Source organism: Talaromyces amestolkiae, assembly GCF_001896365.1.
Source record: "Talaromyces amestolkiae strain CIB chromosome Unknown scaffold6.1, whole genome shotgun sequence".
NCBI lineage: Eukaryota > Fungi > Ascomycota > Eurotiomycetes > Eurotiales > Trichocomaceae > Talaromyces > Talaromyces amestolkiae.
The window spans coordinates 1,110,468-1,136,427 of NW_024468042.1; the positions used below are offsets into that span (position 1 = coordinate 1,110,468).

At 48.1% G+C, this 25,960-nt stretch overlaps 8 protein-coding genes across 8 annotated transcripts; 5 read left to right on the forward strand and 3 right to left on the reverse strand.

The window, feature by feature from the left end:
- Window positions 1-963: 963 nt before the first annotated feature.
- Window positions 964-1,782, forward strand: BHQ10_003940 (uncharacterized protein; the record flags this gene model as incomplete). Its single annotated transcript, XM_040876252.1, has 1 exon — window positions 964-1,782. One exon carries the CDS (start codon window positions 964-966, stop codon window positions 1,780-1,782), a length of 819 nt encoding a protein of 272 aa, XP_040732444.1.
- Window positions 1,783-4,090: 2,308 nt separating this feature from the next.
- Window positions 4,091-4,616, forward strand: BHQ10_003941 (uncharacterized protein; the record flags this gene model as incomplete). The annotated part of the gene is made up of 3 exons (XM_040876253.1): window positions 4,091-4,102; window positions 4,162-4,472; window positions 4,526-4,616. 3 exons carry the CDS (start codon window positions 4,091-4,093, stop codon window positions 4,614-4,616), a joined length of 414 nt encoding a protein of 137 aa, XP_040732445.1.
- Window positions 4,617-4,838: 222 nt separating this feature from the next.
- On the reverse strand, window positions 4,839-7,784 carry BHQ10_003942 (uncharacterized protein; the record flags this gene model as incomplete). Its single annotated transcript, XM_040876254.1, has 1 exon — window positions 4,839-7,784. One exon carries the CDS (start codon window positions 7,782-7,784, stop codon window positions 4,839-4,841), a length of 2,946 nt encoding a protein of 981 aa, XP_040732446.1.
- Window positions 7,785-8,490: 706 nt separating this feature from the next.
- BHQ10_003943 (uncharacterized protein) lies at window positions 8,491-9,324 on the reverse strand (the record flags this gene model as incomplete). Its single annotated transcript, XM_040876255.1, has 2 exons — window positions 8,491-8,752; window positions 8,804-9,324. The coding sequence occupies 2 exons, from the start codon at window positions 9,322-9,324 to the stop codon at window positions 8,491-8,493; spliced, it is 783 nt and encodes a 260-aa protein (XP_040732447.1).
- A 1,459-nt stretch (window positions 9,325-10,783) lies between these two features.
- On the forward strand, window positions 10,784-12,754 carry BHQ10_003944 (uncharacterized protein; the record flags this gene model as incomplete). The annotated part of the gene is made up of 1 exon (XM_040876256.1): window positions 10,784-12,754. The coding sequence occupies one exon, from the start codon at window positions 10,784-10,786 to the stop codon at window positions 12,752-12,754; it is 1,971 nt and encodes a 656-aa protein (XP_040732448.1).
- Window positions 12,755-13,192: 438 nt separating this feature from the next.
- On the reverse strand, window positions 13,193-15,278 carry BHQ10_003945 (uncharacterized protein; the record flags this gene model as incomplete). Its single annotated transcript, XM_040876257.1, has 6 exons — window positions 13,193-14,268; window positions 14,321-14,673; window positions 14,722-14,889; window positions 14,946-15,015; window positions 15,071-15,105; window positions 15,160-15,278. The coding sequence occupies 6 exons, from the start codon at window positions 15,276-15,278 to the stop codon at window positions 13,193-13,195; spliced, it is 1,821 nt and encodes a 606-aa protein (XP_040732449.1).
- Window positions 15,279-17,251: 1,973 nt separating this feature from the next.
- On the forward strand, window positions 17,252-19,871 carry BHQ10_003946 (uncharacterized protein; the record flags this gene model as incomplete). Its single annotated transcript, XM_040876258.1, has 8 exons — window positions 17,252-17,392; window positions 17,459-17,585; window positions 17,636-17,759; window positions 17,811-18,247; window positions 18,330-18,530; window positions 19,272-19,435; window positions 19,505-19,739; window positions 19,789-19,871. 8 exons carry the CDS (start codon window positions 17,252-17,254, stop codon window positions 19,869-19,871), a joined length of 1,512 nt encoding a protein of 503 aa, XP_040732450.1.
- An 832-nt stretch (window positions 19,872-20,703) lies between these two features.
- On the forward strand, window positions 20,704-25,959 carry BHQ10_003947 (uncharacterized protein; the record flags this gene model as incomplete). Its single annotated transcript, XM_040876259.1, has 1 exon — window positions 20,704-25,959. The coding sequence occupies one exon, from the start codon at window positions 20,704-20,706 to the stop codon at window positions 25,957-25,959; it is 5,256 nt and encodes a 1,751-aa protein (XP_040732451.1).
- Between the last annotated feature and the right edge of the window lies 1 nt (window position 25,960).

The window sequence follows — 25,960 nt, forward strand, 5'->3', positions numbered from 1 at the left end:
ACCGCCCCCGATTGATGGCCATCCAATCTGACTAATGTGATTTCTGAATAACTTTGACCGTTCATGATAATCGCTCCAATCCTTGATCTACTGTGCTCCAAGTTGGCGTACTATGAGAAGATAAGATAACACACTCAGACTATATCTCCAAGGAAGTCTCGTTCATATGCTTACATTTATCGCAAAACTCATCTTCTTCCACAGAGTGTGATATTCGCGGATTCTCAGCAAGTGATCCAAGCATACCTAGTCCGGAACGAAGGGTCGCAAATCTGTCCAACCCCAAGAAATCAAAGTCCACACCCAGAGGATCAGATAAGTGTATATGCCGCCCTTTGTGGAATACCCATGAATGAAGATGGGGCAGGAACGGAATGAATTGCTGAATCTGAATCAAGTCTGTGGTGGTTCTCGAGCGTGGTGGACACAGCAAATCGCGGTGTCATCGTTAGAAATTCGGCCGAAAAACTTTCGCGCTCTTAGGCTCTTAGTGATTAGACCTATCATACTTGTGGTTAATACTGCCGTAAGGATCCAGACCCAAGGCATTTTGACAGAGTCACGAAGGGCTTGATGACTGGTGTAAATGGAACTGTTTGATGATAGACAACGAGTTAATGACCAACCTCTTACTCTCTGTAAATTTACCCGAAAAGAGAGAATTTTCTAAAGTTGGACTTGAGGCTACATTCTTACTGTCTAAATAGTCCCGGAACATAACTATGCGGAAGCCTAACAAGTCCATCGCGACGCTTTGTCTTGTATCGGCCAACGGCACGTGACCATCCCGAAAAGGTTTAATTGAACGACGCGTGAAGTCATCGCGCGTCCAGCCGCGTCTTTTTGAGCACGGCCCAGCCTCCCTCGTTCTTCATTAATTTCACCTTCTGCGGCGGGGGCATCTTCTTCACACTCAACACCAGCTACCATATCGAGTGCCCAGGACATACATTCCCTTTCACCATGGCAACGGCATCTACACTACAAAATGCCTCTTCCAAAAAGCGTCGCTTCCAACCCCCTATCACCAGCTACTTTGCGGCCTCCACGAGCCCAGAAAACAGCGACCTCTCACACCAGAACTATGCTGCGCCCACAAATACACCCACCCCTGCCCTCCCAAACGACATCCTCTCCTCGCTTCTCGGCGTCGGCGCTCGAGTCCGCAAATCAGTTCCGGAAGGCTACAAGACCGAGCAGAAGAAGTTGACGGCCTACACAATACCCGCCAGGACGAATTCTACAACAATGACGACAACGGTCTACAGCGAATTACAACCCTTTTGCGGGATCCACAAAGTTGGAAACCTTGCTGTGCAGACGTTTCCACGACCAGATGAAGATTATAGAAGCGAGGAGATGCTGAGCGTTGATGACTTGGAGATTGTCTCTATGCCGTCGAGTAGTCAGGAGTCGAATGCGTCGTTCTCTTCGGCGAGTCATAAAAGGACTTTGGAACCGGATGTTGAGGAAGAAGATGAAGATGATAACGGTTATATTCATCAAGGCATCTGGCAGGATACTATTCCCACTATTTCTATCTACAACACATCATCCTCCAGTACCATGTCACGGCGGACCATACTTTCTCCAAGACTCGGCCAACATAGACGACGCATTGTCGCATCCAGCCGCACGAGTTCATACAAAGGTCTCACCGAACAAGAAAATACAAATCCGCTTGCTGTCACTTCTATGCCATATGACAGCATGGATATCGACGACTTTGGCGAGGCTTCGTTCCTGCGCCGGAGGGAGGAGGTGGATTTTGAGTATATGTGAATTCTTTCCAAACATTGGAGAATTTGATGTTCTCTTTACGGCCTGACGTAGGGCTCTGGTAGCTCTATACCTTTTCCTTCTTTGTGAATATTTCCCTGTAACTTTTTATTCTTTGATCAAGCCATGATAGGCCTCACGTGATTTGTATTATATCGTGTTTCTTTCTTTATCCGTCTACAGATGTTAATCTGTGACGTAATTATGTCAAGAATGGACATAACTTTGTTGAAAAATATGAACTCCGACAGCTCAATCTTATCCTAAGGAGACGCAGACTGAATTACGACATATCGGATTCGCTCATCGACAAGGATTTCCCAGTTTCGATATCAGTCCTTCTGACACGGCGCCTTCTGCGCACCAGATGTAGCAAAGGGTCGACGAGAGCCGTTGCCCTCTTGCTGACTTGATGTGTCAATCCGAAGCGAGGCCTTTTCTTCGTTGTCCTTGCTTCGCGATCATTATTAGAGGGAGAATCGCTGGAATAGTCGTCCAAGTATGATGAATTCAGGGAGGATCCTGTAGATCTATCTGATTCCTCGTTTTCAGTATTCTCCAGCCTTGCCCCATACTCCGACTGGATGGAAGATTCCTGACGTGAAGACGTGGAACTTGATGCCAAACGCCCTTGATACCTTTGCGATTTGTCGAATCCAGAATAAAGCACGTCACACCAAAAGTCCCTTTCTTGATCACTATCGACTTTATCAGTTTCTTCGGTTGGGCCGTATCTTTGCTGCCCCTTTCACAGGGCCAACCCTTTTCCGCATCGCCTTTTTTCGACGCGTATCTGTACGCTTTGGAGCCAAGATCGTATGGAACTAGCTTTGAAGGCAAGACCAATGAAGAAAATGAAAGGTGCGGCTGTGATGCCCGCTAGACTGTGAGAATAGCTTCTTTCAGCGCCTTGACGGCACAGTAATAGGCTGCACAGTAATAGGCTGCACAGCCTAATTTCATATTCGATACGAAGTTGGGACATTCTTCGTCTTTGATTTCGGGGTATTTCTGAAGTGAAGTATGCGGGGACATGATGGTTTGAATGTTGAGTGTACTTGTCTCTGTTATGAGGTGTTTTCTTGATACTGTAAGTGCCAGTCTTTTGAAAAACTCATTGGTTTTCTTGAACTCTACTCGTCAACGTCGTTACAGGGGAATATTACTGAGGGAAACGATATATCGGCACTATCTCCGAATAAGATTTTGAACCCTGCGTAGTGTCTCGTGACGCAGCAAGCAGAAATTACTCGAAACGGAAAATTAGGGCAAGTGTCTCGCAGCGGCCAACTGAAAGTTCGATATTCATTGAGACTGGATCAATGATTGTTGTCTTCAGAAATCTAATGCTCACATTAAAGCTGTGTTAATGCGCCAGGCTCTTAATCGCCGGCTTGAAAATACAAAATCACCTAATAAAGCATGACTAGTCTGTAAAGTCGTTGCCTGTACAAGTAGGATTCATTACCAGTCATGGCCGGAAAGAAATTACACCTGATAGTGCTCCTATCGGAGTAAATACGATCTCTGTTTCAGCAGACGCAACGAAAGGACTACAGTTTGTGTAAGACCTTACAATCTTTCACGATAAAATATGTATCAATCTAGCGGATTTTCTTGTGAACAGCTAGCCGACGAGGGCGACGATGTCTTCGCCGCAAACGAAACCCCCCTCATCTCACCACAGGAATCGCCCAGTTTAGCCCACAAACTCGACCGCCACCTTCTCTCCATAATGTGCATTTCTACGGCCTCAACTACGTCGACAAAGTAATCATGGGCTGGGTCGTCTTGTTCACCTTGAAATCAGACTTGCAATTTGTCGACAAAGATTACTCCTGGGCATCGAGTTTCTTCTTCTTCTTCTTCTTTTTCGGTTATTTGGAAGACTCATATTTCCTCAAATGTGCACTAGAGACAGGAGGAGTCAATCAATTGTCGCTTTTCGTGGTATACCTACATAAAATGAGTTTCTATTGGTCGCTAGGGCTGATGTACAGCGCCAGAAGTGTGCCACTGATGTAAAGCGTAATAAGCGCCTCGGATAGTCACCGAGACACTAGGTCCTTTTTGCTTAGTTAGATGATAGCCAGGCAAATGGCGAATATAGTAAATATCCAACATTTAGCATGCCAGCGTGGCAGTGCGGCTGAGCAGCCGCTCAAAACACGGGCTGAGAGGAGTAGCCCACATTGCTGTCCTACAAAACCCCCAACAACAATCATGTATATGAGCTTTTGATGCTTTCATAACAACTGATCATCCCAATACCTTCTGGATTATCTAGACAATCACAGTATTACAAGCAACCATGACTTCCCCAGTCAGTCTCCCACCCCCAACTCAAATGTTTAGCATAACTCCAACTAATAGACAAACCAGCCCGCCGTTGGCAGCCTCTTCGCCATTGAAATCCCCATCACAGACCTCTCGCGCTCCCAAAAGTTCTACTCGGAGCTCTTCGGGTGGCAGTTTGCTCCCAACGCACTCCCCAAAGGAACCGAGAATGTAAAATCACTGCATTTCTTTAGCGATGCCTCCAACTCTATCAAGGGTGCTTTGCTGCTTCTTGAAGAGGGTGCCACGCCCAAGGCAGCTGGTAAGGAAGCGTGGAGCGTGTATCCCACGTTCGTTGTGAGTGATGTTGGTGAGGCTATTGAGAAGGCCGAGGGGCTTGGTGGGGGTGTCAAGACGTATGTTCCCTCTCCAGTACGAAGTGCTTTGGCTTGTATACTGATTTTGCAAGTCCTCGAACGGAGATTCCGAATGGTATGGGTGTAGTTGGACATGTTGTTGATCCAGACGATAACATCATTGGCCTCTGGTCGCAGAAGTGAGACTATTTTTCATAATTCTATCTTCAACGGTGTAATTATTATTATGACTACCTACTTAGCTGGATGGCTTTCTAAGAGGCTGGTAAACTGATAAAACAAGATATCATTCGTCACATAAATCTAAAATAAACAATATGCGCCCTTCGAGATCTATCATTTACAAATGACGATACACGTACATGTCAACAAGGCCAAGAGCAAGACAAAGAACACAAAATAGCATTACAACTCATCCTTGGCAGATGGCTTCGCTTTTGTAGACGTCTTCTCGGTCCTTGATTTTGTCTTCGTCTTGCTGCTGTCCTTCTTCTTTCCGTCGCTCTTCTTAGAAGAAGAGTCGCCGCTACCGCCGGTCTTGGCTCCCATTTTGGTGTATATACGCTGTAAAACACGCTCGAGTTCCTTGAGTCGTGAGTCGATGTCTGTCACGGTGATTGCTGGGTCGTCGGATTCGGTCAGAGTCTTCTGGATTTCGAGCTGTACGTCGAGCCAGGCGCTCACTGAGTCGAGTGTGGATTTCAAGGACGAGGCATCTTGGGGAGTGTAGATGGAATAAGTAGGTGCGGTGGGTTTGGCGGTTGCCGATGTTTTGGTAGACGAGCTACTGGATGACGAATAAGGATCCTCCTCAAGACTGTCAGAAGCGGAGGCAGTGGTGGTAGGGGTAGATGTAGAAGAATCGCTGGTTGACGACTCGCTTTCAGCTGCTTGCAGAGAAGTGAAAATCTCCTCGTCACTCTGCACCTGCATTTCTACAATGCTTTGGATGGACTTTGCTCCATTAATCATCTCCTGTAGAAGCTGTACTTTGACGCCACGTTCGGAGTTTTCCTTCTTTCGCTTCAATGCTGGGTTGACAATCTCAGTCAATGATGCAAGTTTCTCCTTGAAATCCTTTGTGCTTGCATCCGTGCCATCGCCATAGAGCCAGTCGCTTGCTGCTTCAAGACGTTCGTTGAGAAGAGCAAGTTGGTCCTCTTTGACGGCTTTTAGGAATTCAGAATCATCAGCCAAGTCACGGGCCTTGTAGATGAATGCCTCTAGCTCATTCAATGCCTCTTCTCTTTGTACGCGCTCTCGGTCAGACGCGTCGAACGCGGCTAGACGGTCCTGGATCCGCTGTAATTGCGTTGTTGATAGAGGAGGACGTCCCAAAGGCGAAGACTTCAGACCAACAGCGATACTTTCAATTCGAGGTCCTGCTTCTGCCTTGGGTGTCTCCTTGGCCGAGGCCGTAGTAGTGGTGGTGGTTGATGATTCAGCTGCTGATGAAGTTGAAGCCTCATCTTCAAGTGTGACAGACTCGGTTGGTTCATCATCTGCCTTCAATGGCTTCTGGTCATCCTTCTTTCCTAGACCAAAAAAGCCCTTGACATCGTCGACTACGCTGGCTTTCTTTTCGACTTCGCAACTGACAGACGCGCCAGTAACCTCTGGAAGCCCGTCAATGGGACTAAGACGTACATTGAGCTTCGTGGTGATGTTGACAGGTGCACAAGCAAATTTCTCGGTGAGCTTGTTGACGGAAACTGTCAAGTTCTGTGTGGCGACATTAAGCACCGGGGTTTCGACTACGTCGTCACCAGCCGGGATCTGCTGGTAGAAGCTGAATTCAAAATCTTCCAGGTTCTTCACGGTAACCTGTTTCTCAATACCAACCTGAGAAGTCGGAGTGAAAAGCTTCTGTTGCCGCTCTTTTCCATCAGACGCCCACTTGATCTTCACGGCGTAGCTGGCGGAGTCAACAGCACGAATGTCTTTGACTCTGAAGCTGGGGCTTAATGCTGCGCCTTTGAAGGCTGCTCCAAAAACAGCGGCCTCATCGGCATTCACGTTGGTTCTCAGCTTACCGCTCCCACATTGTTTTTCGAGCTGCTTCTGAACAAACGGAGTCCTGATAGCGCCTCCGTGGAGGATGACAGATTCTAAGTCACTAAGCTTCAGGCCCGCTGCTTCCAGAGCATCGTCAATCGGCTTTCCGACTCTAATAGTCTGATCTTTGGCCAATTTCTCAAACTCTGATCGGCTGATTTTATACTTGAAGGTGACGTCTTCTTCGTAGATACCCTCGAAAGTAGAGCTAGTTTCGGTGTTTGCGCTCAGAATTTGTCGGATACGTTCAGAATCCTTCCACAGTTTGGCCATAGTTTTTCCATGAGCCCTAACGTCCGAGACAGTCGTTCCAGCTTTAAGTTTCTTGCTCTCAACCAATTTACTGACCATGTCATCCACAATCAAATCGTTTAATGCGTCGCCTCCCAGTGTTCTGTCCCAACCCGCTCCCAATACGTGGACTTCCTGCACGGTCTTATTGAAACGACCGACATCCTTCACCGCTCGGCTTTGGAAACGTAGAACAGTAGCTGTGGTAGAACCTGCGCCCATGTCGTAGACCAGATGGTATTCTGGTTGTTCACCATCCGACACGCTAGGGAAAGTTCGACTAGTGGCATAATTCAAGCCGACGGCAAGACCGTCACTGATCAAGGCTTCCACATGCAAGCCGGCCAATTCTGCGGCTAGTTCAACGCTTCTCCTCTCTTCAGCGGTATAGTAAGCGGGATAGGTGATGACGGCGTCCGTGATAGTGCTACCCTTGCCAGCTAGAGTTTCGGCATTTGCTTTGATCTGCTTGAGCTGCATGGAAAGAATTTCCTCAACTAAGAAAGCGTCCTTGCGCTCAGCAGTGCCCAATCTCTGGCTACGCAGCGCAACAGTATCCCTATCTCCCTCGGCGGCTTCAATTTGTAAAGCGGGATATCGCGTCCTATATAACTTAACAGCATCACTATCCTCCGCGAACGGTAAACCAAGAAGTGTCTTCAGGTTCGAGTAGACGTCATCGGGGTAACGAGCGGCGAGGGCGATGGCATCACTGCCGTAAAATCGTTCAGGGAAGGCCGCATTTCCGTCTCGGGAAGGCTTAAAGGCGACCGCCGCATATTCCTTGCGTTTCGAGTCCTTTGTAAGGACGATTTCGAGGGGTATACCGGGTTTCACGAGAGCGGCTTTTAGATACTCTGTTCCAAGATCGATTCCGAGGACGGCTGAGCCGGCAGCCGATGCAGGTGCGGGAAGACAGAAAAGAAACAGGAGGAAGGGGAAGAGAACAAATGTGAGCAGAGGAGAATACGCCGAGATGGGCAAATTCCTCCTTCGAAATGCCATGGTGTAAATGTCGTGGAGATTCGCAACTAGCAAACTGCTGATTTGAAAAAAGACCGACCCTTAAAGGGCTGCCTGAGCTGTATTGACCGCAGTAAGTTATTCGACGTCCGTAGCAGTAATCGTAATATCGTGGAAATAGTTTCAGGTACGAGTATCCACGGAAGAGTCGAGATGGATCATAACATGTAAAAGGAATGTAATGTATCAGCAACAGCAAAGTTGATGAAGACTATAAACGTAGTATAGAATGAAATGAGTTATATCAGGGCCAGGTGTCCTGTTCATCCCAGGTGGAGAGTAATGACTCGAAAGCTGGCCTTTTTCGATCTGGACAGTTTGTCGTTGGCGAGTGTTTGAGGCCACTTTGCATCAGCTCCCCGAGCTTCCCCACTGCCTTCCTAATCTAGGATAGCGGCATCGGCACCGACAATCAGCATGAGCTTAAATTATGTCATCACAGGCTCGTCCGAAGCTTCATAGGGAAAAGTACTCCCGACTGCCAGAAGCACTACTACAAGCTTGTGGCAGAAATATCACGTTGCGGACATGTTGATGGTGAGCGATCAGGGAGTGTGGAAAGTGGAAATCTTCACGGGACGGTAACAAGCTGTACTGCCTTCCCTCGCAGTATCCGTCCGGGCGGCACGCTACCTATCATCGTCTAATGAGAACATTCAAAGGTATGAAAAATAATGGTCTATTTCTATCAATCGTCGCCCGAGTCGGACTCGCTTATCCAGTCCTTTTCATACAATTCTCTCAGTTCTCCCAGACCATTCGTCAAGTTCTCTCGTTCGTCAACTCCCACCCCTCTACTTGCAATAGTTTGTAAGTCCCTCAGTTTTTCGGCAAGTCGAGATGTTGTAGACAAGGCGGCTACCATCTCTACTCCTACCTTCGCATCAGAACCGCTGAACATGTTGCGCGGATAGCTATCCGGAAGAGGGAACCGAAGGGTTGAGGTGAATCTATTTATTGGTCAGTCCTTGTTTCACATAATGGTCGCTAAAGCACCCTACCTTTCGACCGCGGGCTTGGACGCATAGAGACGAAGTTTCCGTGTCAAACCAATGTCGTCGAAAGTTGCTGGTTCGGTATTCACTGATTTCTGTTCTTCACCTCTGAAAACTTGAACCTGAGTAAAAACAGCCGTGTCATCGGCCATTGACTGGGTTGTGGTGAAGTTGATGTCAAAGGCTAGCTTCGCCTCATCGTTAGACTTTTGAACTGTGTCTTTCTTAGTCGCCCAAGGAGGTCTTTTATCACCAGCATCAGGAGTAATGACCGACGATTGTAATTCGAAAATAGTCTGTGCTCCTCCGCGGTGCCCCAACAACGAAGTCTCGAAATCTCGGTAAGTGCGAAGGCGAGAAGGAAGAGTGGCAGTTTCAATGGCGGAAGCAAGCAGGGCAGATTTATACCAGTCAGACTGCATGTCGATATTGAGGTATTTGGGGAGATGTTGGGGGGCGTCGATAATGGGACAGTACAATGATGCCAAGGGAGCAATTGAATTTAGAGTCCTTGCAGTGTTGATCATTTTCGACGTTTTTTTATGCTGGCCAAAATATTAGTCTTCATTTCAAGGTATATTCACGCCGTAACAGTCTTGCCCGTGGTAATCTTGCGCCATCTTCAACTCCCCACACCCAGATGCCAGTCTTTCCGTATTCATCCCTGAGAGCGTCGACATATCTGGAGGCAAACCCTCCCCAAGCATCATCAGAGCCTGTAAATATTTGAAGAGCACGTAGTTGGTCACATTCTTCTGCAAAAGGACGGACATCTCGATCTAGCAGGTCGTGCTCTTTATCTAGATCTTGGAACAAATCTTCTCCAGCATTCCAGTCTTCGAATGGCATCAGCGTTGAGTTTAGTTCGTACTCATTGAGTTGAACTATGGAACGAGGGTGATAGTAAAGTCGATTAAAGTCGGACCAATATCGCACGGACGAAGACTTCAATGACGGTGTTGGAAGTCCAGCCTCCAAGTTTTTTTGATAGTCGTTTAAAGGGATGGGGGGCTGCTTCTGTATCACTTCGTTGCCTTGCCTATGAAAAAACTCAGCCATGGAACATGACAACACTACACATCTTTCCGAGCAGCAGACGTACCATTGTCCTTGAGGATGACTAGACTGATCCTCTGCTTCATATAGCGTATTGTATTTACGGAGAGTCCCAAAGCCCCCCTTTAAATCATAAATTATCGTTCGTGGTGTGAAAGTCTCTGTCCCGTCTGCGCCTAGCCCGGGCCGGAAATGTACATCATGGTCTACTAATGGCTCTTCATTTTCCCCGTAGGTGAAATATGACTCCTACAACAAGTCAGACAGATGATCCATGAAAACAATCAAAACATATTGTGACGACCTGCAGGTTCCAGAAGTGGGTTGCAATATAGTTGCTCCGTTGACCTAGCTGTAGGGTGATTATTTCATGCATATTGAAGGCTACTCAGCTCAACAGAGGAGTCTACAACATAGTAAAAAGCAGTTGAAAACGATTGATAATGGTGGGATGTGAAGATGTCATGATTTTAATCGCGATAAGACACTATACTCTTTTGGGCTGATGGCGGGGCGGTTGCTCAGAGCAACAAGTAGCCTCGCGCTAGTCCCAATTAGGTCACCTTCAACAAACATCGAAACGGCAGGCTCCACCCGAGAGCGACAGGGTTTAATCGGCTTCACCTCTAACTGTTTCAGTCTGCAAGACACAACGTCACATCCATCACCCAACGACCCAACGACCCAACGACATCGAGGTCTCATTAATCACAAACCCGATGATTGCACAGAATATCAGTCGCTCTATCATGCGTATTCTCTAGACATCGCCTCCAACTCGACCGTCAACGACGCGTACCATCCACAATGGAGTCACCATCAAAACACCAACTCTCTCCGACAAAATCAACCCTTTCTCCATCAAAAAATCCTCTCTTTCCCGTATCTCCAGAACGAATCAACCAACAAAAATTAGCAGCCTCCTTCTCCATGCCCTCCGACCTCAGTCAGAAAGCGTCAGATGTCCGAGAAAGAATCGCTTTCTTGAACAATCTGTCGCGAGCGGGTAGCCCGGCAGCCAGTCCACAGCATGTCTCTTCCACCATGTCATCGAGTTCGGCTGCTCTACAAAGGGCCATCTTGGGACGTGAAGAAGCAGAATCGGCTCTTGCCAGCGCCAATACAATGCTATCCGAAGCAGAAGCCCGAGAAAGACGAATCAGCGAGAGACTCGAATCGTTACTAGAAGAATTGCAAACTACCCGAGAACGCCAAGCACATGAGCGAGCAGTTTTTGAAAAAGAAGTCCGCAAAGCACGAAAAGAAGCTTTCCGCGCCGGATCGATGCTTGTCAAGGCGCAGGAGGAATTGAAATTATCAAAAGGAGAAATCAAAAACCTACGAGACGAAGTACGAGCGGAGAGAGAGTCTAAGGAAAGGGCTAAGCAAGAAGCATTCGAGCGCGCATATGCATTGGCGGGRGKGTCAGAGGAAGTTCAATCTTTGAAGGACCAGCTGCGCGCTACAGAGTCGAATAATCAACAAAGCATCTTGGAATCTCAAGTCGATGAATTGGAACAGAGTGTCAATAAACCAGCTTATACCGATCAGGCCACATGTATGACTCCTACAACTAGGAGGCCCAAGCGAAGTGTGGATGCACTAGAACTTCTTCAAGTCGCGCAAGGCGCCGAACAGGATGCACACACCGAGGAAACGCCGTCAAAGAAGATGAGATTATCTCGACGCGTCTCGAACAAAGAGAACCTACAGCCGGAGAATCTAGAAGAGCAAGCAGATCTCATCGCCGATTTGCAGGCAGAAATTAGATCAGAACAACGACGAAGAGAAAAGGCCGAGGATATGGTTCTTTTCATGAAGATGGAGTGTCAATTCAAACGCTGCTCTTGCCGAATTGCCGAAAGCCTGGGACAAAGGTACGTCCACGACAAAGAATGGGATGGTACTTTGGGAGAGGACGACCTACATGTCGAAGATCATATTGAAAAGCATACCGAGGAGCATATTGAAGCGCATATCGAGGAGCACATTGAAGAGCACATCGAAGACCATGGTGAAGAGGAAGGGGAACCGGAACAAAATGCCCGCGAATCAACGCCAGCTACATCAGCACACTCGCCACTTGTGAGCCCAGTATCTGCCATGACACCACCAACACCACATTATCAAGAGTCGACGGACCCAGAAAAGGCTGCTCGACCAGCCAGGCAGTCATCAGTCGCATTCGATGAAGAAACAGGCACGTTCGTCCAGGTCTCATCACCGCACGCCTATATGCATGACCGACCTAGTGAGGGACCTCTTGTTCTTCCGAATGCCGACGACGATGAAGATAATGTTGAGGATGAAGAAGAGGACGACGCTGAAATTCCGCATGGAAGCCCTGCAGTCAGAGTGATGGAGATGCAGATGCAGATGCAAAACGAAGAGGTCATGTCACACCAGCCTTACGAAAGTGCTGTCGAAGAACAAGAGGAGCCAGTTACCTACGAGCAAGCACCAGAAACCATCCGTCCTACTGAACACGCCGCTCAAATGGTCACTACCATCAACCGCAACCCTATCTTACCACCACACCGATCATCCGAAAGACTTCCTATCACACCTATCGACCAAATCACTGTTATCAAAGAGGAAACCATTACAAAAACAGTCCCAATACAATTCGAGTCCCGACACGCTCGTAACCCAATGGACATCATACCAGGAACACCCCTAACTCGAGAGGAAGCATTAGCCCAAATCCGAGCACGCAGAGGTCGAACACAAAGCGGCACACAACGATCCGTCAGCGCCAACGAAGCTACGGCTCGAACAGGCGGKGCAAGCGCGAAAGTAGGAGGACCCGCAAGACGTATACCCGGTGTTAAGCACTCGGATACAAGGAGCGAGGCGGACATCAAAGATCGAAGGTCGGCACCTGTCGGGCGGCGATACTGATCAATTATATCTATATACTCTGTCACCACATACGGCCGCACTCCTTTGACTATTTCATATACGTGTCATGATTGGCGTTTTGGGCTTAGCGATTTTCTTCATTCGGCATTGCAATTTCCAACTCATTCCCTCCACTACTCAGCGATATTAGCTCGTTCTGGTCGTTTTCTGTCTTTCTCACGTGCATTAAACTCTTGGTTTGAATCTCACTTACTGTACATATATCTACATAATACCTTTTTTGTCTTTGGATTGAGGACATTCAATACCGACTTGGCATGGCGTTGACTGAATCATGGCGTTATATTGTTTGAATGTATGTACATCGACTCCGCCTCTTTCTACCTACAGAGATAAATCAAAACATCTATGTTCATTGCGGTTCACACACATGTTCAATTTACAGTCGCGTATAACAGTAAGATGTAAGAAGGGAGTTTACAATATCGGGATACCGCAACACCTAATCCTCGTCCCATTTACATCCGCTCTGCGCCCCCACCACACCTGGAGTAACTCTTCCATGAACATGCGATCTGTGGCACTCCACATGTCGAGGCCCATTTCGGATATGTCGGTTGATGTTATCGAGACTGGTGGTAGGTCTTCTATTTTGTCGTTACTAGAAGCCGGGAGGAGAGGATTTGTGTCACGGTCAGCGGAGAAGGATTCAGCTTCAGTTTCGGCGGCGTCATCACCACCATCAGGGTCGTCGCGGTATTCGCCTGCTGGCGGAATCTCGTCGGACTCATCCATCGCGTCTTGACGCGCGACTGCGTCCGCTAGCGTGGTGAATATGAGCGTCGTCAAGCGGCGGAAATAAGCTATCAGCGCAATCTCCCTCGGCTGGTCAATCTCATTCAACTGAAGACCCGGATGCGAGAGTAACGAGCCTGGGCCGCCGGCCTGGCCAACAGTATTCGGTAAGAGATTTGTATCCTGTTCGTCCTGCTCTTCCTCATCCTCTGATAATCCAGTACGCTTTTCGCCTGCGGAAGCCCACCAGAGAAAGGATGTGTATGCTAATCGTGGCCAGGATAAGGGTTCAATGATTGAGGAGGATGAGAAGGTTGATGCGCTGTCGTCTATGTTGTCGGTGGGTTCCTGGTTTTGTTCTGATTCAGCGCTGGATAAGCGGCGCAGTCCATCTCGGAGAAGCACGAAGCGACGAGCATCGCGTTGTGTGGCCTTTAATGTGACGAGTTTGGTAGCTCTCGGCTGTGCGTCGACTCGATGCACGATCTCGATTTGGGGAAAGGTCTTATGTGGATTTTTTGGCGAGTGGGTGGTCGGCATGGTAACTAGTATGTCAAAAAGGTCGGTCTTTGTTGCCAGCACGTTGTCTGTTGTACAGGCAATCCAGCTTGAGAATGTATCCGAGTTGGTTGAGAGAAAGGGGATATCATGAATTCCAACGTTAAAGATCGGTCGCGGCCGAAGCGGCGGCGCGCCATCCTGGTCAAAAAAAGGAGACAGCGATTGAGGGAGAGATGATAACAGCGCAAGTGCATATACTAAATATGAATTAGCCAGAGGTTCAGATAAAGAGTCGTGAGTGAAACCTACCATAGTCACAAGATGTTTGGACTGGGGCTTCAGTCACAATCAGGATCCTTTTGCGCAGCAGAGAGGCTCTATAAAGGGGGAATATAAGAGGACCGAAGTTTTCCACAAATGCTGGAAGTGACAAGGCAGGGTGATAAGGTGCTAAGAACGGTCTTGTCGCTTCCAGACCTGCTGAGTCACTAATAGAACTCCTTGATTGTAGACTGTCAGGACGATTTGCTTTTAATGAACTGCGGAGGACGGCGGGAGAATCTGGAGGCGTGTCTTCTAATCTAGGCTCGTTATCGCGAACATGGTGCTTCTCCCAGTATTCTGCTAGGGCCTGGGTATCGGATATATTATTCGCGCATTGTCTGACCTCTTCATTAGCGGAAGCTTTGAACGCCGAATGCATAACCTACTTTGCAAGTTTCTTCAATCCTGCTGCATGCCTCCAGCTCTTCCCGAGTCTTCCAAAGCTCAGAGGAACGAGAACACCCACGGCTAGCATCAGAGCATTGCGCTCAGCTTCGGCGGCCGGCTGGTTTACGAAGGCGCATATTCCAGCGTATTCCTCGTGAACGAAATATCTTCACACGATTAGAACCGTAATTCATATGATAGATTCGCAATAAATTGCGCTCACATGAGATCCTCCGAAACATTATGTAGTCCCGATGGGAGCGACTTGTATTCGACGGCGCCTTCGAGGTCGACTAAACGATCGCATGGTTAACACCGAAGGAAAAATACCGGCAAGGAATTACTTACTACCCGGTATCGACTGTTGCCATGAAATCACATATCTATATATCAAGCATTAGCAACAAATTCAGGCGATCGATAAAGTGATGTCGCACCCTTTCTTAATATCGAAGCGGATCAAGAACAACGCCGCAACACCTGGAGGGGACTCGAGGGGAGCGCCCTGAGACAGATCAAGCCTCAGAGAGGTCCTGCGACCTGGTTTCGGAGCCATGACCTTTCAGCTGTATAGGTCGGCTCCATGGACTGGGTAGATAGTTGAATGATTGATGGGTCGTCGATGATGCGATGGAGACTCCGAGAGTTGGAGATGCCGAGCCACCAAGCCGTTTCTGGGCGGCCGATGTGGGGACTTCTCATCATTAACTTCAACTTCGACCTCGCCTTTGATTTTTCTTAACTTTAGTCATCACTTGGATTGCGGCATGGAATACAGCAGCAGTAGCTAAGGATTTGTGCCATATGATTGTTAACTTTACTCTCTACGTACATGTGAATATGGGCTAGAGATTGAGTCCATGACACTCAAAGTGCAATCTAACATCACTCACGCCGCCGAGATCTAATTTGGGTGGTGGACTCTTTCAGTCATTGGACTCAGGACAAAAAAGAAGCTCTCCCTGGGGGAACAGACTAGGATGTGGAATGGGCTTCGTCTTCCTTCCAACCACCCATCACGCCTTGCGTCAAGGTCCGGACTGTGGAATAATACGATATTGGGTTTCTAGATCGGTCCACATCGACAGACTGCTGACCGAAGGACCATTTGAACGCGTGTTTTGTGCCGCGGATGTCGAAGCCGACGAGTTCTGCTCTGGCGCTGTCAATTCGCGCATGGTTCGAATCGCGCAAGTCAATGAGTACGTCATGAGGAATCTTGTAATTTATCTTCATATCCGTGTTTAAAGTAGTCTGCCCCCTCGAATCAATTCTGGATACGCAGATACTCGGATATCGGTAACGCCCAGTCTTCGTAAACCGAATTGAACCTTTCGATTTGTTTGTAAATTTTTCGAATGGGCATCGAACAGAGGAGCTATTCAGGACGGTCTCTACGACGTCGTACATGCGCAAATTTCCGGCGTAGAACCAAACAGCAGGATGAAAAGCCCCCAATCTTTGAACACTTGGCTGACACAGACTTTTACTTTGCCGAAAGAAGCTGGTTGGGAATCCAAAGGCTACAGCAGAAGCGTATGGTATCATCTTGGGCGATACGGAGCCAGATACATTCAGAAAGGTAGCTGACGACTCCGATGTATACAAGGCTCGAATACGTTCGAAAGAAGCACTACTCTTCTTCTCCAATGCGGTATGACGAAATACGAGATATAATTTTGAACGCCAAAGGCATATACGAGTTTCACTAGAGAGCTGGAAACCTGACCAAGACGGCCTGACAATGACTAGAAAGGTTGGTAATGATACAGCAATCTTCCTCGATTTGTTGAGGGTGTCGTATCTCGTACGAAAACCGGGGAAGCAGTTTTGTGAGCAGAGTGGTGCGGCGCCAATCATGGTGTATAGGTCGGCGCAGTGTCAGGCGGCGATACGATGAATGACGGCGCGTCCGTAACTGTTATAGCTACTGCATAGGATGGACGGATTGTGAGATATGTAGATGACAATGACGGGACTGGTGTGAACTAGGCGGTATGCATCAATATATTCAGAATTCACATATGTATCTAGCCGTGTTAACTGGTACAAGTTCAGACAAATATTGCTAGGCAAACCACTACCAATGGCTAAAGTACGCATCTATATTTTTGCCAAACTTCCAGAGTTGCGGAGCTGAGGAGCTGAGGAGCTGATAAGTTAACGGATCCATGCAGTCATGAACGTAGGCCGGAGTTACGGGATTGTGGGCATACAACGTAGCCCTAGGAAGAAATTGATTCCACTTCAGTTCATCGCGCGCTTAGAAAATGCTGTTCAGCATAGCCCCGCCTGGCCAGGTTGCATCGATTCTTTACCACCTAGGGAGGCGGCGTCGAGTCGTTAGGCACAACCAATTATCATGTGTCCATACTGATTTTCAAGGTTCTTTTTCATTGAGCGGGGGACGCGGATGTTGGGGAACTATGCTTACTTATATAATTCACCCCGCACTTGGCCAGGTTGAAGCTGATGAACTGGCATTCAAATCATTATACTTATCTAGAAGCCCGTCACGGAGTTTTGAAAATGGATACCGTCGTTGATCAGGTTAGGAAACTGGCTGCAGCTGCCGACGAGGCAGGTCGGAAAAAGTTGCTTGACTCTCTGCGTGATTTGAGTTATGCCATTGAGACTCCTTATGACACACTGCAGCGCTTCGCTGGGTTGGTAAGTCAGATCATTCAGAGAGGTTCAAGTACTCAAGGCGAGCAGTGCTGATTATTGTTTCTACAGCATCTTCAAATCACAGTTGCTCGGATTGGCGTTGACCTAGGCATCTTTGACGCCCTGAACGAGTCCAAGGAGCCGCTGAGTGTAGCAACCCTGGCCGAAAAGACAGGTGCCGCTCCGGAACTTCTAGGTATGAAAAACAAGAAGACATTCAGACACAGCAACTGAATCTGTAGAAAGGTCGTATCCTACGCGCCCTTGCCTCCTACGGCCAGATAAAGGAGGCCAGCAAGGACCATTTTACTTCAAGTTCGACGACCGCGGTATTGGCAGATAAAGGTTACCAGGGTGGAATTCATCATTTGTTAGTGCTGTTATCGATGCTTCCGTTCGGTTCTCTAGCTGAAATCTCCAGTTTTGACACCGTCGGACCTGTTCTGCAACAATTACCTGACTTCCTCGCCGAAACGCAATACGCGGACATCACACAGAGTGACAAAACCGCATTGCAGAAAGCATTCAATACCGAACTTCCTGGCTTCATTTGGTTCCCTAATCATCCTGAGCGGTTTGGCTACTTTCAACAGTTAATGACAGTTCAACGAGCTGGTGCTGTCAATTGGTTGTCTGTTTTCCCATTTCAAGACGAGCTAGGCGATTTTCAGGGCAAGACTGTGTTTGTTGATATTGGAGGGGGCTTTGGACACCAATCGCTTTCAGTTAAGGAAGCGTTCCCTAGTATTGAGGGCAAAATTGTGCTTCAAGATCTACCCCAGACCCTGGAACATGTACCACCTATGGATGGAATTGAAGTCATGCCTCACAACTTTTTCGAGCCACAGGTCGTCAAAGGTAATCTACAGCTGCAAAAGACTTCGCTGGTTTCCGTCTTGACTGTGTATAATTTGTTCGTAAAGCTAACACATCCAAATAGATGCCAAATTTTACTACCTTCGCAACGTCCTACACGACTGGCCCGATGATAAAGCAGTCATTATCCTGAAAAACATCATTCCAGCTCTAGGTCCCGACTCCCGTATCCTCATAGATGATATGGTTCTCCCAAATGAGAATGTCCATTGGCAAGCGACACAGACTGATTTGACAATGATGGCTGCACTTGGTTCCAAGGAGCGTACAGACGAACAGTAGCACGCTCTAATCGACCAGGCCGGCTTGAAGATTCTTCATATTCACAAATACACAACACCCTTGAATGACTCAATAATTGTTGCAGTGCCGAAATAAGGTGGTAATATGAACCAATTTACTTGCTTTGCGTAGCTAAAGCAAAATTGAATTCTAGTCGTCTCTTAAAGGMCCTGCCGCATTTTGGAGCTCCAAGTCTGTATATCGAAGCTAAGGAACAGATTCACTCTGTTAGATTAACCAGGCTACATTTTGACTTTCATCCGCCTAAACATTGTTCTCTCGACGGCGATATTATGTAGGACAGTACTTTTTCGTTATTAAATACTCGAACCTTGTCCTAGAAATGATTACCCTAATAACCCTAACTCAATTTGACACCACAAATGTCGCTTGGCCCGCGCCGAGAAAACCATTCAAATCAAACCCCTATGTTCGAGCACAATCAGTGATCCTTGATTTACACGACCTGTCAAGATGAATTTACATCCTTATTATCCCCTCGGCTTGGAGATTGCAAATTACGAAGAAAATGAGAATGGTCTCTTGAATATAGTGGGAATATTTGCCATTGGATTAACCCTTCCACTATGTGTGATTCTGGGATTGGCGATATACCGACGCCCGTCAATGACCTACGGGGATAAATCAGCCATACTATGGTTCGCACTGTGTAAGCGCAGTCCTGACTGTTATTACCTCTGGGCTGTGACTAATTTGACCACAGCCGGAATTCTTCACTGTTTGTTCGAAGGCTATTTTGTCACTCACCATGATCGCATGGGGCCCGCGCAAGACATATTCGGGCAACTCTGGAAGGAGTACGCCAAATCGGACTCTCGGTATTTGGCCTCGGATTCATTTGTTGTGAGCATTGAGATGATTACAGTGGTGAGTTACTAAATACGCGCGCCTAACTTAGTAATTTGATGGAAACACTGAGAATATTGACGGGAATAGTTTCTTTGGGGCCCTCTATGTCTTTATGTGGCATATTTGACTACGATCAACCACTCGCTCAAACATCCTCTACGAGTCATCATATGCATGGCTCATTTGTACGGGGATACCTTGTACTATGCCACGAGCCTTTATGACTATTATGTGAATGACATCTCGCACAGTCGGCCCGAGGTGCTGTATTTCTGGGTGTATTATTTTCTGATGAATTTTGTCTGGATTGTTGTCCCTGCTTGTGAGTTTCTTTGTATCAATCAATCGGTAAAGATACTAAAAGTATGCAGATCTGCTATACAACAGTGTCTGCCTGATGTCTCAGGCTATGGAGAGATTTAACGGGGAGGCCGGGGCGAAGAAGACGCGGTAACAACATAAATAATAGATGTCAGACAATATATGGAAGTGCAGTGATTAAGTTGGGCGCGGATTGATATTCATGAGTACCTGAAGCATGACACTTACTCACCGCATAATTATCAAGGATGTGCACACATGGGTCTCAGTTGGATTCGAATATCCACAATTGTTAGTATTCAGCAAGTTGATAGAGTCTTGTTGACCAGCCACGAATTCATCTCCACTTGGCAGGGCTTGAAAATGACGTATGATATGATATGCCCTTATGCCATAGGGACTTTACTATGTAGAATTGAATCAGGGTTAGGATGGTCCGCTCCTCCCAGGCCGGGCTGGATTCAAGATACTATGTATCACTCTGGCGTTGTACTACATAGTACGTATGTGTATTTCAGACGAGTCTTGAATGGCAAGAGTGCAGTGTGATGCAGCAAATCAGTAAGGCTGAGCAAGGTTGGGCGATCGGTTACCGGGGCAGCCGGCGGGCCTCCCCTTTGAGTGGTCCAGATGCGGGCCTTCCCGACCAGCACCATCCAAGAAGGCAGCTGACAACATCGCCCTCCTGCTGACCCTTGCACCTTCACTTCCTCTTTGCATCGTTCAGACTGAATACTCGGTACATGGCAGTTTGACAGCATTTCCGACCAGAATGCGCGACACTGTCCGCCAGCGCTGATTTTTGTTGTTGTTGTAAGTTGGCCATTTCGTCCTTCTGTTTGGCTCCCGTCCAGGAATAAACAGTCCACTATCGCTCCAGCATTCCTCTGATAACCAGATCACCAAGCTTTCAACTGACCCCAGGCATGAAGAATGTTTCTGACGATATCATATCCTAGGTACAAATGCCCACTCCGGTTACCCCGCGCCAAAATGCTGGTCCTGGGCGCGACGGCGCCAGGTCCAGTCCAACAAAACCAAAATCCCTCGATCTCGGCAAGGCCCTTGGACCTCATGACTCGAACTCGGTGCGCGAAAAGGTACGAATGTGGCAGCAGAAAGGAGGTGGTGTTGCCACAGTCAAGGACCCCTTGGCCGACGTTGCAGACGATGAAAGCAGCATGCCGACTCCACGAAACAAGCCCGCAAAAACCCCAGAGCCTCGAAAAGTCACATCACGCGTCAAGGCGGCAGACAATACTACACCGACTGTCAATAGTGGTGGAATTAGAAAAAGAAGCCAAAGTACGCCGAGGAAACGAGTGATCAGCGATCAACACTGGCGAGCCCAGCGCAGTCCGCCTACAAATTCCAAGACAGGCAAAGGACCAGCGCCGAATCGAATCACAAACTACAAGACAAACGAAAGTTTTAATTCTTCTTCGACTTCCCTACCAAACAAGAAGGCGCATCGAAAAGACAATGGATCGGATCTGGGAAGTGGTGCGAAAACAGACACGGAGGATTTGAGATCGTCTACAAGCGCCTCGACTTTCCAGAAGAAACAACGCGCGGTCAAGACTACCAAGTATATTTACACAGAGGATGGTCTGCTTTCGGATAAGGAGACTCTACATGATCGCGCATCGTCCGAAGTCTCCATACACGTTGAGGAGCATGCCGAAAGCGTGCTCGAAGGCATGAGACGAACCACACCACCACCTAAAGACGACGATGATTGGGCTGGTAGTGAGGCCAACTTTTCCGAGCTGTCTCGAAGAAGGAGGCGCGGTGCTCCTGCGCTCCGGGAGACATTACGCGACGCACGGAAGCCTAAGGCCGGAATCCTAACTCAAGTGCTCGATGAGTCTCGAAAGATGTTTGCAAAGCCGGCGCCTCCACGCCCTCCTCCTGTCGCGAACAGAGGCGACAAAATAGCGGCGTGGTTGTCCGCTCAGCCTGACCCATTTGTAGATGACAATGACGATGCACCAGTGGAAATACCCGCGCCGCTTAAAATGAGGTCGAGGACAGCGACAACCAGACGGTTATCACGAGGCTCAGAGTCTAGGATCACTGAAGAAATGAGCGAAATTTCTGCCGCGACTAACGATCAACCGCTGAGTGACAAAGCAAGTGGCATGTCAGATACTCCACGTCGCTCAAGTGTGGACAAAACCCGGGAACCTCTGACACCAAAGCAAAAAGAACGGACAGCATCGACACGGAGAAGGGGCAAATCAGAAACATCAGTAGCGAACCTGACTAAATCGTTCGAAAAGACTACATCCACAAATAAAGCTTCGCAGGTCCGAGACAGCATAAAAAACAAGGAATATGATGCGTCTGACAATGGTTCAGAGGTGTCTGATAGAGATATCATCCTCCCTTTGCGTTTACGACGGCCTTTCCCGAGCACCGGCATGCATCAGCTTTCTACCATCGCATCGGAGGAAACATTGAGTAGTACTGTGATCGATAGGTCGGTCATTGGAAGTGAAACCAATCTGTCAAGATCCGTGACAGGGTCAATCTGCGAGATAGACGACGAGAAACGCGATCATTTTGACCCAGACTCGCTTCCAAAGTTCGAGAGTGGACTCCAACGCCGGCTCACAAAACATTCCGATCTAATGTCTATTCTGTCCAACCCAAAGTCTACCAGACGTAGTGTACGGTCTTCCCGCAGTATTAGGAGCAACCGAACACGTTTGGAAACAGCTACCATGACCGACCTGATGATGGAGCTTTCCACCGATGAAACAAAGTATATGCGCGAACTCCGAACTCTGGTCGGAGGTGTCATACCTGTTCTTTTGAGCTGCGTTCTTTCACGGTCCGATTCCGCTATTGCCGCAGGACTCTTCCGACCTTCAGCAGACCCTAAGGATGACATCAACTTTACCAGACCAATTGTCGACATGGGAGTTGCTCTAGAACGTCTCAAGACACTACACAAACGTATCCCTCTGGATGAAACCGAAGCTCTATTGGCCTGGGCACAAGGCGCTCAGAGGGTGTATCGCGATTATCTCAAGGCCTGGCGTATGGGATTCCAGGATGTAGTCGTGAATCTTGCTCCCCCTGACGATGAGGAGTCGGACAAACTGGAAACGCATAGCCTAGATCAAGGCATGGAAAGAGACGATAATGGGGATGTTATCGATGCTGATGGCGAGAAAGTGGACGTCGCTTACTTATTAAAACGACCACTCGTGCGTTTGAAGTACTTATCCAAAACTTTCAAAGGAATCGATCATGTGGCGCATTCACCAAAAGCACAACAAGTGGCGGAAACATATCAAGAACTTGTTGAACAAGCACGTCGCCGCTCAAACGAAGAACGAGCCCGACTGGAGGATGAAACCGCTGCATATATCGATAGCACTCGAGCACGAAGTCTAGAAACTTTGGCTGTCCTCTCCGATGTGGTCGTTGACAAGACACGACGGGTACTTGCTCGTGACTTTTTCAGCCTATCACTCATGCATTCAAGTGGCCAGATGATTGATTGCCATACAGAATTGCTGCTTAGAGACAACGCCGCCGATGCCGGCACGGGAGGGGATCTGCTAATATGTGAAATTGACGATACTGATCGTTGGCTTCTGTTCCCACCGATTGAAAGAAATTGTGTCTCTGCACGAAATGGCGACCTAAAAGGCGAAGTCGTGATTATGATTCGAGGCAAATCTACGGATGATGGCGAATGGCAGGAGTTACTATCTTTGACTATTGACGACGAGGATGTCGGATTTGAATGGGTCAACATGCTAGGCTTATATCCAGTACCTCCGGCCCTACCCAGAAGCAAGAAGTTTGTTGAGCGTGCAAAGAGTCGAAGGCACAAGGCTGGCGATGAAATCAAGGCCGATTCATCACCTTCAACCACGTTAAAGCTGCGTTTGCCAAGCTCAAGTGAAATGGACGTGCCAATTGGTGAAGCCAGCGTTCTTAGCCATGCTGGAAAGAGCTCGACTACCAACAGCTCCGGACCAAGCACGTTAAGTTCACTTTCCGAAGCAACCTCTGGTAACTCTTTGGCTTCAGATATTACAAGAGCATCAGACTATGCATTCGTTGATAGTCCCCGCACACCTACATCCCCTGATGCTCGGGCAACGCTACCATCCGCCAAAGAGCTCAGCGATAAGAAGAGAATCATCGATGGAAAAGCATCCCCTGGCCTGAAACGAACTAAAGCAAACAGACGCTCTCGCCATGTTGAACAGCTCACTCCCACAGATACCACGCCAAAAGCTTCTCCTGCCCCCGAACAGGAACAGGAAGTCGTCGAATCGCCAAAGCAAACACCAAAAGCAGCGGGACGTTTCTATGCCGGTAAGACTGTGGAATCGAGTCCTTTATCCGCAAAATCCAAGTCCAAGCGAGAAAAACCGATAGAAGATGACCTCGACGATGATGCACGTGTATCGTCCGTACCTACTATGAAAATGCCTACGATCCCAAAGCTGCGGAAGGGCGGTAGTAGCACCCATAGTGCATTGTCTGCTGATATGAGTGAAGATGAGGAAGAGACCTGGCCAGATATTCAATCATCATTGTCATCGCAGAGATCTGTCTCCGATGGAGAGGACGAAGCACCTGCACCGCCTCCCCACAGAACGCCTAGTCAAGCGCTCAAAAACTCTCCGGTGTTAAGTCCATCAGCCAATAGACAGAAGCGAAGATCATCTTCACCATTGAAGCACGAATATGAGCCATCAAGTGCGTCTGATTCTTCTGCTGAATCTGATACATCTACAGTTCGACACTATGATATGGAATACTCCGACTCAGATACATCTGACACTTCCGATGAAGAGCTAGAGGATGAGGATGACTTACCTCCTGTACACCGCCAGCGCAAACCGCAACCGCCCGCTTCTTTGCCTGCTCTAGACGGTGACACCTTGTCGCCGTCCAACTCGGCATCGCAAGGCCCCTATCGATCCGTTCCTTCTCAACCTACAAAAGCTTCCAAGGCTATCGCGACAATGTTCTTCTGGTCCGATAAAGGAAATTGGGAGAGTCTATATCCTGACGAATGTGAACTGGTGATAACTCCCGGACTTATTGAAGCATACAAGATGAACGGCACTGGCGATCATCAAGACGATCAGCCACGCAAAGATCGCCCTTTAGTCGCCCTCGAACTGACGCCACTAGTTCCAATTAGACGTGGCACGGCAATCGATATTAGTATTCGATCACCGCCAACAGAAAGATCCAGAATCAAGACTAGCAACAATATTATGTTCCGCTCACAGAACGTTGATGAGTGTGATACCCTTTACGGCTTCATCAATCATTCTCGTATCAACAATCCAACATACATTGCTTTGCAAAACGCCCGTGGCCCTTATCAGCCTGCATCCCTATCGCGATACAATCCGACTGGATCAAGCAAAGGAACCAGCTGGTTTGGTTTCCCTCGAAGAAAGAATAGTTATCGAGCCGCAAAGCATGCACCTTCCGTGGGAATGGTATCCGAAAGCAGTGTTGGATCCATGAGCAGCGCATTTTCCGCCCTGAAAAGGTTTGGAACCGGAAGCAAGTTTTTCAGTATTGCACGATCGACCGTTACCTCACGCACAGGAAGTCGTGATGGAAGTACAGTATTTTCTGGTGCTGGTGGTGGTTCTGGACTCGCAGCACTTGCGACGGCCATTAAGGGAGCAGATGGAATCGGTCTGTCGAACGCGAAGATTAGACTATATGTGCGGGAAAGTACGACACGATGGCGCGACATGGGTGCAGCCCGATTAACAATCATGCCCGTGACGCCCCGATCATCCCGACCTGGAACAGCCAATAGTACGAAAATAGCCGCGGAAGTAAACGAAGCAGATTTTAATAGCAATGAACCGCATCCAGAAAGAGACTTTGACGACTTCGCCGATGAGAATCGACCAGACGGCGCCACGACTCCAACCCCGGGTGCATCGCCCCGAAGAGTAACAATGTCACAAGAAAAGCGAATACTCATCCAAGGTAAAACCGCAGGCGAAGTCTTACTGGATGTGTGCCTTGGCGAAAGCTCCTTTGAAAGAGTCGCTCGAACTGGTATTGCCATCTCCGTATGGGAAAATCATTCCGGAGGATCCATACAGCAAAAGGGCGGAGTCACTGGAGGCGCCTTCAGAATCTACATGATCCAAATGAAGACCGAAGCTGAGGCTGCATATACATTTGGACTGGTCGGGAAGCTGCGCTACTGAT